This window comes from Lipotes vexillifer, unplaced genomic scaffold (genome assembly GCF_000442215.2).
Source record: "Lipotes vexillifer unplaced genomic scaffold, Lipotes_vexillifer_v1.1 scaffold285, whole genome shotgun sequence".
NCBI lineage: Eukaryota > Metazoa > Chordata > Mammalia > Artiodactyla > Lipotidae > Lipotes > Lipotes vexillifer.
In genome coordinates this window covers 1,035,757-1,049,496 of record NW_006788807.1, presented here as the reverse complement: position 1 = coordinate 1,049,496, position 13,740 = coordinate 1,035,757, and the positions used below count along the sequence as shown (strand labels likewise).

Sequence of the window (13,740 nt, the reverse complement as noted above, 5' to 3'; positions counted from 1 at the left end):
TAAAAGTTCTCATCACAAGAAGGAAAATTGTAACGACGTGTGATGATGGATGCTAACTAGACTTACTATGGTGATCATCTCACAGTGTATACAAATACTGAATCATTATGTTGTACACTTGAAACAACAGGTATGTTGTTGTGACCTAACAATGCTGTGTCAGTTATAGCTCAAAAAAAATGTCTTTCAGTTTCATCATCATTGCAAGTACATTCATGGTTCCATGATGTGATATGCAGTGAGTTGTCCTTATAAAATCAAATGATGTAAAAATTTTCCTTCTTTACAGGTTGTTTTTGTCAATCAGTTATGAGGAATCTAAAAGATAAACATTGTAAATATATGCAAACAGTATGTCAGAGGTCTGAAGTTCTGTATCTTTAGGAAAAAGAAAATAATAGCAGAACTGATCAGGACCAAAATATTCTGTGGAGATCAATAAAAATTGCTTAGAAGTTTTTCGCTTTGTTTCTTTCAGAAAACCCTAAAGTTTTGAGATGTAGTATTTTCCTTGGTGTAAACTGAAGAATTGTACCATAAAGAATGGGGGAAAAATACAACATTTCATAAAAATTTTAAGGGCTAATCATTTTTCAAAACCTGATAAAGTAGGTGATACTTCTTAGGTAGAATATGGTTGTAGAAAAAATGATACTGTTAGTTCTTGCCCTTAAGGAGCACAGTCTAGAGAATCAGACACCCAATAGAAAGTTCATCACAGTCGTTGATGATGCTGTGATGGAAATAATCGTCCTCTGTGTTAGCATATGGTGGTTGAGAGGCCAAGTAAGCATTTCCTTCCCAGAGGGGAGGCCTGAGCTGAGCCCTGAAGGACTTGGCTGGGGGGAGAGAATGTGGTGTATTCAGGGAATCCCAGAGGTCGTGCATGACTGGAATTACAGGGTGCACGTCAGGGAGAAGTGGGAAGGGAAGCTGGAAAGATAGGGCATAAAGTGCTTGGCATGGATTTTATCCTGAAGGAAATTGGGCACTTGAAAGAAAACAGGAAAGACGTAGGACTTTTTGCTAGTGTGCTTCTATCCCTTGGTTGCTCTGACCCCCTCCCATTTTTCTATCTAGATTTGAGGCGGGTGGGGGGAGAAATGGGGGCTGTTACTTTCTCCGTCAGGTTTATGGAACTGCTTATTGTTCCTGCCCTCCCTTTCTGACTCCCTGCCTCTCAGCCTCCCAGCTGGTGGGGAACCTGTTACACCTAGTAAGATTGTCTGTAAATAAGATTGCATACAATCTGAGTGAGAGAGATGATGTTTTAGCAACTGGGCCTTTATTATATCTAATCTACTTTGGCTGTTGAGATGATTTTTCTGTAAGTTCTTTTTTCTTTTGGTGGCGGTATGGGTGGTGGTTCCTAGAATTTAGGTTATTGAATGAGTTTTTTTCCCTACTAAGTAAGGTGTAACCATAAAATTGTTTTTGTGGAACTCTAAACATTAACATGCAGCTAGTAGAGAGTTGCTATTTGATTTACATAGGCTGTCTCAAGGACATTTTCTGTACTTTGCTATGAGGCGAATGAAGGACTTCTACAAGTGGAAATTGGCTGTGAATTTAACAGTTTAGTCACCCTGGCTTTGAGGGATGAGCCAGTGTATTAGGGCAGAGGGTTAACTTGGAACATTTTCTGGCTCGCTGCTGGCCTGTGTAGTGACTTTGCGCAAACGACAGAACGGCGCTTCCCTCGGTGGCGCGGCCCCAGGAGGCAGGCAGATGGCACTGCTGCCAGCTTCGCAGCCCTGCAGAGGCGCCTCTCTTGGCTAGTGGAGCAGGGGCTTAATTTAGCTCTTTCTTGGCCCCCTTGGCCAGGCACGGTCTAGAAAACTGTACTCAGCATCTCTGGACATTTTGGGCTTATCAAGGGATGGAGGATTTGCTGTGTGCTTGCCTGACTGATCTTTACTTACTGGGCAGGGACAGATTTTAAGGCAGAGCTTGTTAGCTCGCCCCACAGCAGGCCCCAGTTTTCATCATTGTGAACTTTGATTCACACCTGTAGCTGATAGTTGTGCAGAGGATAATGGTAAGAGGTGGTGTGACTCAATCTTGACTGTTAAAGAAGACCGTTCTTATCCTTTATGTTCTTCATGTCTTTGCTGTTCATGCATTTAATAGTCACGGGAAGAAAGGAGAGAGATAGATCAAATGTCAGTATGGTTTTTAAATCTGTAGTTGTGGTCGTCAGAGAACAGGTAGAAATTACTGTTTCAAATAAAAATTTTAAGCTGTCTGGTTGTTTTGACTCTTCCAAATTAACACTCAGAATATCCCCGCGCCAAAAAAAGAGTCTATTATAAGTCTCTTATCCCCCCAAGATTGCTTCCTTACCTCCAGAAATAGTTGGCCATAATTATTACAGTAAACTGGAGTTGAAATCCTTGCCCTTGGGGGCATTATTTTACTGCATAGTTTAGTAACTGTGGTTCCTGAGGACAGGAGGCATCCATAAACCTAAATAGTATAGTGTTTTTCCAAGGTAGAAAACTACGTAATATGTTTTATAGATTTGTCTACCCAATATGTACTATTTTGGTACATATTGAGTTAATTTTATGTGTTATTTTATGTTAAACTATTTAAAATCCTCATTGCATTAGCCATATTTCATGTGCTCAGTAGCCATGTGTGGTAGTGGCTGCCATATTGGACAGTGCAGACAGAGAACATTTGTATCATCACAGAAAGTTCTGTTGCTCAGCGCGGCTTCAAGGTGGTGTTGGAGGTGGAGTGTCTTAGCATCATTTGCATATGGCCACCTATTTTCCTGTTTTCAGTATGATAACTAAGCCAGAAAGACATACTGTTTACCTCCTCCAGAGAATAACCTCCAGAATTCCAGGGAGTGGGGTGGCGGCAGAGTGGAGTTCAGGAGGGGATCTAGGGACCTAAATGCTTCTCAAACTAATATCTTTCATTCTTACTTGAACTCTCAGTGGCGTTTTGGTGGGGAGATAAATTAAATGTATGTATTCTGCCTCCCATCTTGACACAGGATCTGTGTCAAGGTTCTTAAACCTTACATGTAAAAACGTCCCTGGAGTACTTGTCACTCTCATGTTATTTGTTGTGTGAACATTATTGCTCAGAGGCACCAGTTGTAGTAGCCAAAAGCCTAAATATTCTGTAGTCAGTAATTTTCTGATTCTCTTGGCCCTTGTGCAAGGCATGGTGTAAATAAAGGATAGTTGTGAACCCATTTTTAAACTCCCCAACTCCTTTGATTAGCAGTTATGGTGGGTGTTTAAGAGTTGGTAGGTTGAGAAAGGACCTAATTAATGCCATTTTTTTCTGCCAGGTGTTTGTAAATTTGAAACTGTATTTGTCTGCTGTGCAGTATTCTACTTTCAAATGTTTCAGACTCTCAGCTTAGAAAAATAATTTTTTAAAAATTAATAATTTCCTGAGGCAAAACAATAGCTTTCATTCCTGTTTTCTCCAATGAGGACTGGGTTAAGTGTAGTTGGCATCATTTATGGAGCCAGTCAGGCGTCCTACTTGAGTTTGGTAGTATAGACATAGACCGCTGTTTCTGAAGTTTTGTTGACAGGTAGGCTGCTGTAAGCCATCACATTTCGTTTTTGGCCTGGTTCCGTTGTCTACAATAATTGAATCAGAAAACTTGAGCTTCTTTCAAAGATTACCACCCTTACTCTAGAAATGGAGAGTTGATGTTTTAACTTTAAAATACCCAGTGTTTCATAGTCTTTGTAGCTTTTACTTCCCCCTATGTTTGTGAGTAGTAACTTTATTTAAAGAAGCATACACTGGGTGAATGTTGAATATAAAGACAGTGCCTCCGTGTACAGTATGCATTTAATCTCTGAATCAGTGTGTTACACAAGCTCTGCCAGAGGAGACTCAGGTTTGAGATCCATTATGCTTCAGGAACAAGTTAAAACTGGTAGTCACGTGAGATAAAATAAGTGAAGAATCATTTAACAGCAACTATTTTAACATGGGGGTGGAGTTCTAAAAGCAACTGGTATTCTCCAGTGGTCCCTGGTACAGAACAGAGAGAAACTGAAGTCGTGGATAACATATCTTTTTAAGGTAATCACAAGGCTCTTGTAATAGCAATCTATTTTTGCTCTCAAGATTTTCTTTCCCAACAGTGCAGCAGATTTTGGTCCTATTTCAAAGTATCCTTTAATGGTCTTTATTGTTAAAACTTTGCAGTTGAATATAAATAACTCTTTAGAAATAAATTTTAAATTGCAACTGAATTTGGTTTTGCTTTAAAAAATAAACTTTGGATTTCTTGACAGCTGAGCAGTTAAAATGTTAATAATTAACATTTTAGAGAAATACTGAAAACTGAGACTTATGGGAGAGGATCTTTTCTATTAGGTAAAAACACAGTGAACAAATGATTCTGAATATTAGTGTTACAACTGTTTTTAAGAGATTCATTGAAATGTGATAACAAATCCACAGAATTTAATACTCACAGGAATTCTTAACCATCAGGATAGATGAACTGTATTTCAATATAATTGGCTTCTTTTTTAATGCTGTATCTTTTATTTTGATTGAAATACCATGTTGAGAAAGGACCCATAGGCTTTTATCAGGAGTCTGTGGCCCAAAAAATGCTTTGACTTTGGGCCTATTAGTTTTTATAATGTACTCTATCACTACTGCTTCATTATAAAAGTTAAACTTGTAGGCAAAGAAGTAAAATAGCAATGAGCTAAGATTTTAATGTTTCTTGAAATTTTAGAGCAACAGTTTAGTGATTGTCACCTGGAGCTGATTGGAAATGCAGAGTCTCAGACTCTACCCCAGATATTCTGAATGAGAATCTGCAAAATCTGCATTTTAACAGGATCCCCAGGTGATCCTGCTGACCTGGTGCATGCCCCTAAGTAAATCAGTTGAAGGAACTCATTTACTCTGGAGATGTTAAATGACATGCCCGAGGTGACACAGCTGGTTAGTGGGGAAGCTTGGTTGGAGCTGTTGCTTTCATAATTCTGGTGCTTTAATTTCAAGTTATCTGCTTTTGGCCTCTAAAAAGTTAATAAACTGTAGTTACTTAAGGATTAGTTTATCTTTTTTCCATCCCACTAGTCCATACCGCAGGCTTTCCCGTTCACCCTCCAGAGTCAAAGGTGGAAGAAGAGCCCTGCTGGTGCCCCTGAGCCCGTGGAGGGGCAGTGGCAGAGGCGGCGGGCTGGAGGAGTGGTGTCCCCTGCCTTCCCAGTCTGCCCTCGCAGTTTTATTTTAGTCCAGCTTTATAAAAATCATTATCAGGAGTCTAGGCACCAGTTGTTTAATCTTCCATATCAAGTGTATTCCAAGTATATACTAAGTAAATCAGGGTCTAACAAATTCAAGCATATTTTATTCATTACAGTTGAATCTAATGTACATGTTGCCTCGTGCATGTTTTAAATTACTTTCAAGGGCAAAAGTTAGTATTACAGTGTTACTAGTCATAAAGAAATTGTACTTGTTTAACATCGAAGCCCCTAAAGCCACCGTAGTGGGAAGATGAGAGAAAATGAGCATTTGGTGATATCAGTCAGCCTCCCGGTCACTGACCTGAACTCTTGATTCTGTCTGCTTCCTCGCTGTCTTCCCTTCCCAGCCAGTGTCTGTGGAGCACAGGGAATGTCCTCACCACCTCCTCCTTGTACTGTGCCTGCCACGCTGGTGGAGGCCTCATGGCCCCGGCCTTGCTGACCTCAGTGGCCTTTAGGTGGTCTCCTTGCCCCAGTCTCCTCCTGTCCTGGCTCTCTCATGCATGGCTTCGTGTATTTTCCAAAAAATACCCAGTGCCTCCAGACTCCTGGGCCTGCCATTGGTGGCCTCTCCCCTGAACCCAGTCCACATCCTGGTTTCCTCCTCTCATACTGGACGAACTGCGTTCTGTTTGTCAGGAACTGTCTTTTCATCCTTTTAGCCCCCTTATTTTGGGGTGCTTTAAGTCACCTTCCAGATGAAACTCTCCTTGATTTACCCGCGTCCCCTCCCTGCCCCTAGTTTGATCTCTACCTTCTTTAAACGCCCTTCTGTTGGAGTTTATCAAGGAATAATGAATGTTTTACCAAGTATTGAAGCACTATATGTGCTCTGTATCTTCTCCACTAATCAGTACACTTCCTTGAGGGTCTGATTTATCCTTGATTTCCTCAAGGGAACACAAAAGTGAACAAGACAGACATATAGTCTTAAGGAGCTTACTGCCCCTTTGGAGAGGCAGTCAAGTAATCTTGAAGGTAGGACATCGAGACTGTAGTAAGTGCTATGGGCTAGAGGCATATGATCTCATGGAAGCGCGTGATAGTGGTTTTGGCCCAAACAACTTGTTTTCCAAGTGAGAATTGATCTGAGGTGTAAAGAGTGAATGAGGCACAGTGAGCAGAGGCCCTGAGCCGGGAGGGAGCCTGAATGCAGACAACTGACAGAAGGCTGGTAGTGAGCTTCCTGAACTTCCGAGCACGGGTGCTGTAAGGTAGGGCTGCAGAGGTGGGCGGGGCCGGATCACGCCTGCGCAGATCAGTGGAAAGCCGCCACAGAAGTGTTTTACGCACGGTGATGGTATTCCTGTTCCAGATCTGTGGCTGCAGTGCACAGGATGAATTGGGGGGAGTGGAGGGGATCACAGGGCGTGTGAGCAGTCTGTTGTGTTTGGGATGACAAATTAAACGCCAAATATCAGTGGCCTAATAATAGAGTAAAGGTTTATCTCTATCGTGCAGTGCAGTGGGGTTGGGCAGCCCTCTTCTGTCTTGAGGTGTGTCTGCCAGGGTCATCTTTGCAGGGGAAGGCAGAGCTTGAAGATCAGCTTTAAAGGGCCAGGCCTGGCAGTGCTTCCTGTCACAGTGCCCACCTCTCACCGAGCAGGGCTCAGTCTTGTGGCCCCAGCTGAGCTTGCGAGGAAGGCTGGAGAACGTGGTCTTCCTGGGTGGATGCATGTCCTCGTCTCCCTCCCCTGCAGTGACTTGAGAGGTTACTGGCACAGTTCCGGTAATAGGCAGTGGTAGCTTGGGCTGGGAGAATGGCAACAGAAATGGGGAGAAATGAATATCTTGGAGAAAAACTTGGAAATTCAAAGGGCTAAGTGAGGTGAGGGTAGAGGATTGTTGAGGATGTCTCTTAGGTTTGGGGCTTATATGAAACTGGGATGGTGGTGTGTACTGGGAAAGGAAGACTGATGAGGAGGAGACCAACCTGTACCTGATTTTGGACATGCTGAGCATCAGATCCCTTTGAAACATCCAGCTGCAGATGTTAGGTAGGCAATTGGGTGTAAAGGCTGTGAGTTCAGAAAGGCAGAAGTCTGAACAACGTGCGAGTCATTTGGATTAGGTGATGGAAACCTCGAGCGTGGATACTTCGGGAGAATGCAGAGTCCTTCCTTTCCATCAACACCGCCATCAGCATCTGCTTTCTGCCAGCTTGCTCCACTGTTGCCTCTCTGACCTCACTGAACCTGTGGGGTCCTCGGATCCCTTTGCTGGTCCTTAGGGGATTCCCCTTGGAACTCCCCATCACAGCTATTCTAAATCCTTACCCTCGTCCCTCTTCCTATTCAGAGGAGCAAAGGCATAGTCTTTCCTAAGACTGACTCCCGCATCTGCGCCCTGCATCTCGTCAGTCTCATTAGGATTCTGACTGTTGTTTGAGTGGTTAAGTATCCTCTGGAGCCAAATTGCCTGAGTGTAAACCTCAGTTCTTCTGTCAGTTTCTGTGTGACCCTGGCCAAGTTACTTAATCTTTCTATGCCTCAATTTCCCCATCTGTAGGATGCGAACAGTAATGGTAGCTAGCTCATAGAATGGTGATTTAGAAGTGTGTGACAATAGAAGTACTCGATATTAGTATTTTTTTCTTTTTCTTTAGGGTTTGGCTTTCTTTCTCTTGTTCCTTCAAGCTCTTAAACTGTTAGTGTGGCCGCATCTTCCCAGTGGAAGACAACTTACATGCATTGGAAGTCAGCGTTCAGTCCTCCCCTTCCCTTCGCCACCAGCCATCCTGTCTGCTGTACCTCTGTTCCCTGTGCATCCCCAGCCCACTGCCCTGGACTCCTGCCCATCCCTCTGTCTCCTGAAATGCTCGGAGGCCCAGTCGTCAAGCCCAGTGGTCCGTTTCCAGTCATTCTCGAACTTTACAGTTTCTGGTATTGCTGACCTCCCTTCTGGAATTATTTTCCCTTGGCTTCCAGGATGGTCTTTTCCCCCGTCTTACTTTTTCTTCTTAGCCTTCTGATAATTTCTTCTTAATTCCATTGACTTGTTTCTCTTTTGCTACTTAATGTTGATATGCCTCCGTGGTATTGACTTTGGTCCAAAATACCGATTAAGTGGAGCCTTCCTCTTAGATTTATGCTGTTTCCAGTTACTGACTGGTCATCTCCACCTAGATGTCTTGCACATTCTTCAAGATTAATGTGTTAAACTGTGCCCATCCTCCCCCTTCTGTTTATCCATCAGTCTTTCTAGTCACCAGTCTGGAGAATCCATCCAGGGTCGTCTTTGATGCTCTTCCTTACTGTTTCTCTCAGCCGTATTGGCTCTGCTTTGAAATGTCCTTGGATTTGTTTTTGTTTTCAGCAGCACTGCTGTAGTTCAGAGCTTTCTCTTGGATATTGGCAGTTGCCTCAGAAGTGGTCTTCCTGCTTCCAGTGTCTTTGACAGTTTCTCCTTCACAGTCTTTGGTGTTAGTTTCCTCAAGCATAAATATCTCTAGTATTCCCCTCATCAGAAACCTCCATATTCCTCATTTCAGATAGAAAAAAGCCAAAATTCTTCCTTACTGAGGCTTTTAAGGTGCCTGTAAGTTACAGCCAGATTTGGCTGAGGTTAGTTGCATTATGATTGCAGGATACACATTTACTTTCTGTTTTCAGTTACTGATATGTAATTAATTTAATTTCCAAGTCAGAATTGAGTGTTGTTTGAAATACTTCACTTAGATATTGACAGATACATTCAAATATTAATTGGTTGGATTCAAGGCTTCAAATGTTTCCTTCATGCTTTTAAAGATGGATTAGTCAAATGTGATTTACAAATCACCAGTTATGGACTAGGGAGTTAGAGGAATTAGGGTCTGTTTCTAATTCCTTGTTAATTTTTGTCACTTTGAACATTTTATTCATCTCTATTCAAAAAATTAGAATAAAAATTCTTAACTTGCTTTCCATAGATGAACTGTGAAGATCAGAACAATAACTACTCCTAAAGCAGTAAAAGAAGGTTTAAGGTAGTATTTTTTAAAAATGGGAAAGCGGTAAGATTGTGTAACTTTGGAGGTAGTTTTCTAGCCGTAATTTTCTGTATATTCCTCTTTGTTAGAGTAAAATGTTCATTTAGGATTAGATTAGGTAGGATTGAAGTGGATTATGATTACATGTAGATTAGATTAGATGGGATTGAGGTGAGCTCTTTTAATGAATGAGATGATTAAGTGGCCCAGTTACCTTAATACTAAGTAACTGCTAGGATCTTTGTGTATTTTAACCCCCAGAATTCTTACATGCATTTTTTTTTCTTTTTTGCTGTACGTGGGCCTCTCACTGTCACAGCCTCTCCTGTTGCGGAGCACAGGCTCCGGACGTGCAGGCTCAGCGGCCATGGCTCACGGGCATAGCTGCTCCGTGGCATGTGGGATCTTCCCGGACCGGGGCATGAACCCACGTCCCCTGCATCGGCAGGTGGACTCCCAACCACTGCGCCACAAGGGAAGCCCTTTACATGCCTTTTTAAGTAACAACTTTATTGAGATATAATTCACATATCATAAAGTACAGTTCGCTGATTTTCAGTATGTTTCCAGAGTTGTGCATCCATTACCACTGTCAAATTCCAGAACATTCCATCACTCCAAAAAGATGCCCGTCCCACTAGTAGTCACTCTGCATTCCCTCTCCCCTTCACCACTGGTAACCACTAATCTGCTTCCTGTCCATGGATTTGACTGTTTGAACATTTCAGGGAATAGACTTGTGAGCAATGTGGCCTTGTATGTCTGGGCCTTTACTTAGCATGGTGCTTTTCAAGGTTCATGTGTCGTGTAGCGGGTATCAGCTCCTCATTCTGTTATGGCTGAATAATATTCCATTGTATGGATATGCCACATTTTGTTTATTCATCAGCTGATAAACATTGGATTCTTTCTACTTTTCGGCGGTTAGAAATAATGCTGCTATGAACTTTCACGCACAGGTTTTTGGATGGACATATGTTTTCATTTCTCCTGTGTCTATGCTGAGGAGTGGTGTTGCTGTGTGTTAACTCCAAGTTTAATGTTTTGAGGAGCTGCAAGATGGTTTCCTGAAGCTGCTGCACCATGGTTGCAGTTCTTTCAGCAGCATTTAAGGGCCCTAGTTTCTCAACAGCCTCACCAACGTTAGTTTCTGTCCACAGCCATCCCGGTGGGTGTGCAGTAGTCCTTCACTGTGGTGTTGATGCGCCCTCACCTAATGATAGTGGCTCACTGTGGTGTTGATGCGCCCTCACCTGATGGTAGTGGCTCACTGTGGTGTTGATGCGCCCTCACCTGATGGTAGTGGCTCACTGTGGTGTTGATGCGCCCTCACCTGATGGTAGTGGCTCACTGTGGTGTTGATGCGCCCTCACCTGATGGTAGTGGCTCACTGTGGTGTTGATGCGCCCTCACCTGATGGTAGTGGCTCACTGTGGTGTTGATGCGCCCTCACCTGATGGTAGTGGCTCACTGTGGTGTTGATGCGCCCTCACCTGATGGTAGTGGCTCACTGTGGTGTTGATGCGCCCTCACCTGATGGTAGTGGCTCACTGTGGTGTTGATGCGCCCTCACCTGATGGTAGTGGCTCACTGTGGTGTTGATGCGCCCTCACCTGATGGTAGTGGCTCACTGTGGTGTTGATGCGCCCTCACCTGATGGTAGTGGCTCACTGTGGTGTTGATGCGCCCTCACCTGATGGTAGTGGCTCACTGTGGTGTTGATGCGCCCTCACCTGATGGTAGTGGCTCACTGTGGTGTTGATGCGCCCTCACCTGATGGTAGTGGCTCACTGTGGTGTTGATGCGCCCTCACCTGATGGTAGTGGCTCACTGTGGTGTTGATGCGCCCTCACCTGATGGTAGTGGCTCACTGTGGTGTTGATGCGCCCTCACCTGATGGTAGTGGCTCACTGTGGTGTTGATGAGCCCTCACCTGATGGTAGTGGCTCACTGTGGTGTTGATGCGCCCTCACCTGATGGTAGTGGCTCACTGTGGTGTTGATGTGCCCTCACCTAATGATAATGGTGCTGAGCGCTTTTGCCAAGTGCTTCTTGACCGTTTTTTAAAAATCTTCTTTGGATAAATGTCTATTCAAATTGCTTGCCCATTTTTAAATTGGGTTGTCTTTTTTATTGTTGTTATAAGGTTTCTTTATATATTCTGGATACAAGTTTCTTATTGGATATACGATTTGCAAATATTTTTTCCTAGTGTGCAGGTTATTTTTTCATCTCACACGCATTTATATTTAATCAAATGGTGTGATGGTAATTTTGGGTATCATTACCATTTTGGCATTGTTTAGTATTTAAATTCTATTAAGTTTATAATTCTTGCTTTAGAAAAGCTAACATGCAAACCAAAGTAGTTAATGAAGCATAAAAAATTATAAAGTTGATGGAAATGGCACATTCCTTAAAGAAGATGAAAAGATCAAAAAGTGATTTTAGATCTTTGTTTATCAAGATCTTATGTAACCACTTCTTCATTTTGGAATAGCAAGTATAACATGGTGAAAGGTTATTTTCTGTAGTCAGTATAATCCTAAATTAAGCTATCCTCTTTGTTATAGCAGTAAATATTTATTTATTTTTAATCGAGATATAATCGACATATAGCATTATGTAAGCTTAGGGTTTACAAGGTGTTGATTTTTGATTCATTTATGTATTGCAATATGATTACCACTGTAGGTTAGCTAACACTTCTATCACATCACATAATTATCATTTCTTGTGGTGGGAACGATTAAGATCTAGTCTCCTAGCAATCTCGTTTATTCTAATTTTAATTTAAAACTTGGAGATTTTATAAATGAAATTTTACAGGTATGTGACTGATATGTTACTGGATATTAATCCTATAATTTTGACATGTGAGTAGAACAGAGACCTTTCAATTCTTTTATTAGTGAAGTATGTGCTGTAGGAGTGGAATTTTCCCAGCCCAGCCACTCTGACCATCTGTTATTGGTTATAAAAAGAATTTCGGGTGTTATTAACACCCAAACTGGGGAGATGACTGCCCCAGTCAGGGCTCCTCTGAGCAACCTGTATAAGAAGGCTCCTCAGCACCCCAGGGGTTTCAGGGTTGGAGGAGCTGCTGTAGCTGAATCTTCCCTTACTCCCGCATAATAGTGCTGAATGGCTTAGATATGTAATCTTTTTTAAAGTTTAATGACTGAAATTAGTGTTTGCAGCTCAAATTTTCTAGTCTTCCTATTAGATGGTAAATATACCTTAAAAAATTTAAGTGTATGCCAGTCTATAAACCAAAATTTACGTAGTGTTTTGTATTTGGCGCGATAAAAACTGTAAGCGTCCTTATGATTTTTTTCCCCTTCTCATTCTAGGCCTCAGGAGTGCAAGTTGCTGATGAAGTGTGTCGCATTTTCTATGACATGAAAGTTCGGAAGTGCTCCACACCAGAAGAAATCAAGAAAAGAAAGAAAGCTGTCATTTTCTGTCTCAGCGCAGACAAAAAGTGCATCATTGTAGAAGAAGGCAAAGAGATCTTGGTTGGAGATATCGGGGTAACCATAACGGATCCTTTCAAGCATTTTGTGGGAATGCTTCCTGAAAAAGATTGTCGCTATGCTTTGTATGATGCAAGCTTCGAAACAAAGGAATCCAGAAAAGAGGAGTTGATGTTTTTTTTGTGGTAAGCATTGTTAGAAATATTGAACCTTTGTAAATCTCAGAGTTAATCTCTTATTGTTAGCTTAGCACCTCACCAGATTCTTCTCCAACACGCCCTGCCAGGAACCAGCCTCCCGCTTCACTTGTGCCTCTGTGGCTTGCTGCCTTTGAAGCTGGTGCTGGCGTGGCCTCCGGCTGGAATTTGCTCTGCATTCACACTGTCCAGTAGGGTAGCTACTAGCCTCTTGGGGCTGTTGAAATGAAAGTCTGAAGTTCCGTTTCTCAGTTGAATCACCACATTTCAAATGCTCAGTAGCCACATGTGACTAGTGGCCACCTTTTTAGGTAGCACAGCACCGATACAGAACATTTCCTTCACTGCAGAAAGCTCTATTTATTGGACAGCGTTGTTGTAAATAGTGAAACTGTGCTATAAAGTGATTTACATGGCCTTAAAAGGCTGTTTAAATTAGTTATTCTGGTCTTTTCAAATAAGTTCATATTTGAGATTAAGCTTGATTTAAAAGTCACCCTGTATTCCTCATTTAATTGTATTGTATGTAGTACGTTCCTTGGTATGGAATTCTTACACAGTGAGAATCTTCTCTGGCTTCCAAGGGGAAGGGGGAAGTGGTAACGGCCTCTGATTTGGGGGGAGTGAGTGTCCTCTGGACTCTGGCCTGAGCCCGGCAAGGCAAGGAGGGGCTTAACTCTCAGCTGTGTGCCACCAACAACGTGGGACCATGGGGCTGGGAAGTCAAAAGAGTTCAGGTCTCAGGGAATGTAACCGTAGGCCACGCACGGCTCAGTCCCTTGCAGCCCTGGCTGCACCTGGTGAGGTCAGATGCGCGTATTGGGCGCCCACTGTGGAAG

The 13,740-nt window shown here is 42.6% G+C and overlaps 1 protein-coding gene across 1 annotated transcript in view; it reads left to right on the top strand.

The window, feature by feature from the left end:
• The window catches only part of DSTN (destrin, actin depolymerizing factor), a 36,793-nt gene that overhangs the window by 18,975 nt on the left and 4,078 nt on the right, over positions 1-13,740 (top strand). Inside the window, exon 2 of the mRNA XM_007461789.1 lies at positions 12,582-12,889. Coding sequence (XP_007461851.1) covers positions 12,582-12,889 — 308 coding nt within the window. The remainder of the gene's footprint in view (positions 1-12,581; positions 12,890-13,740) is intronic.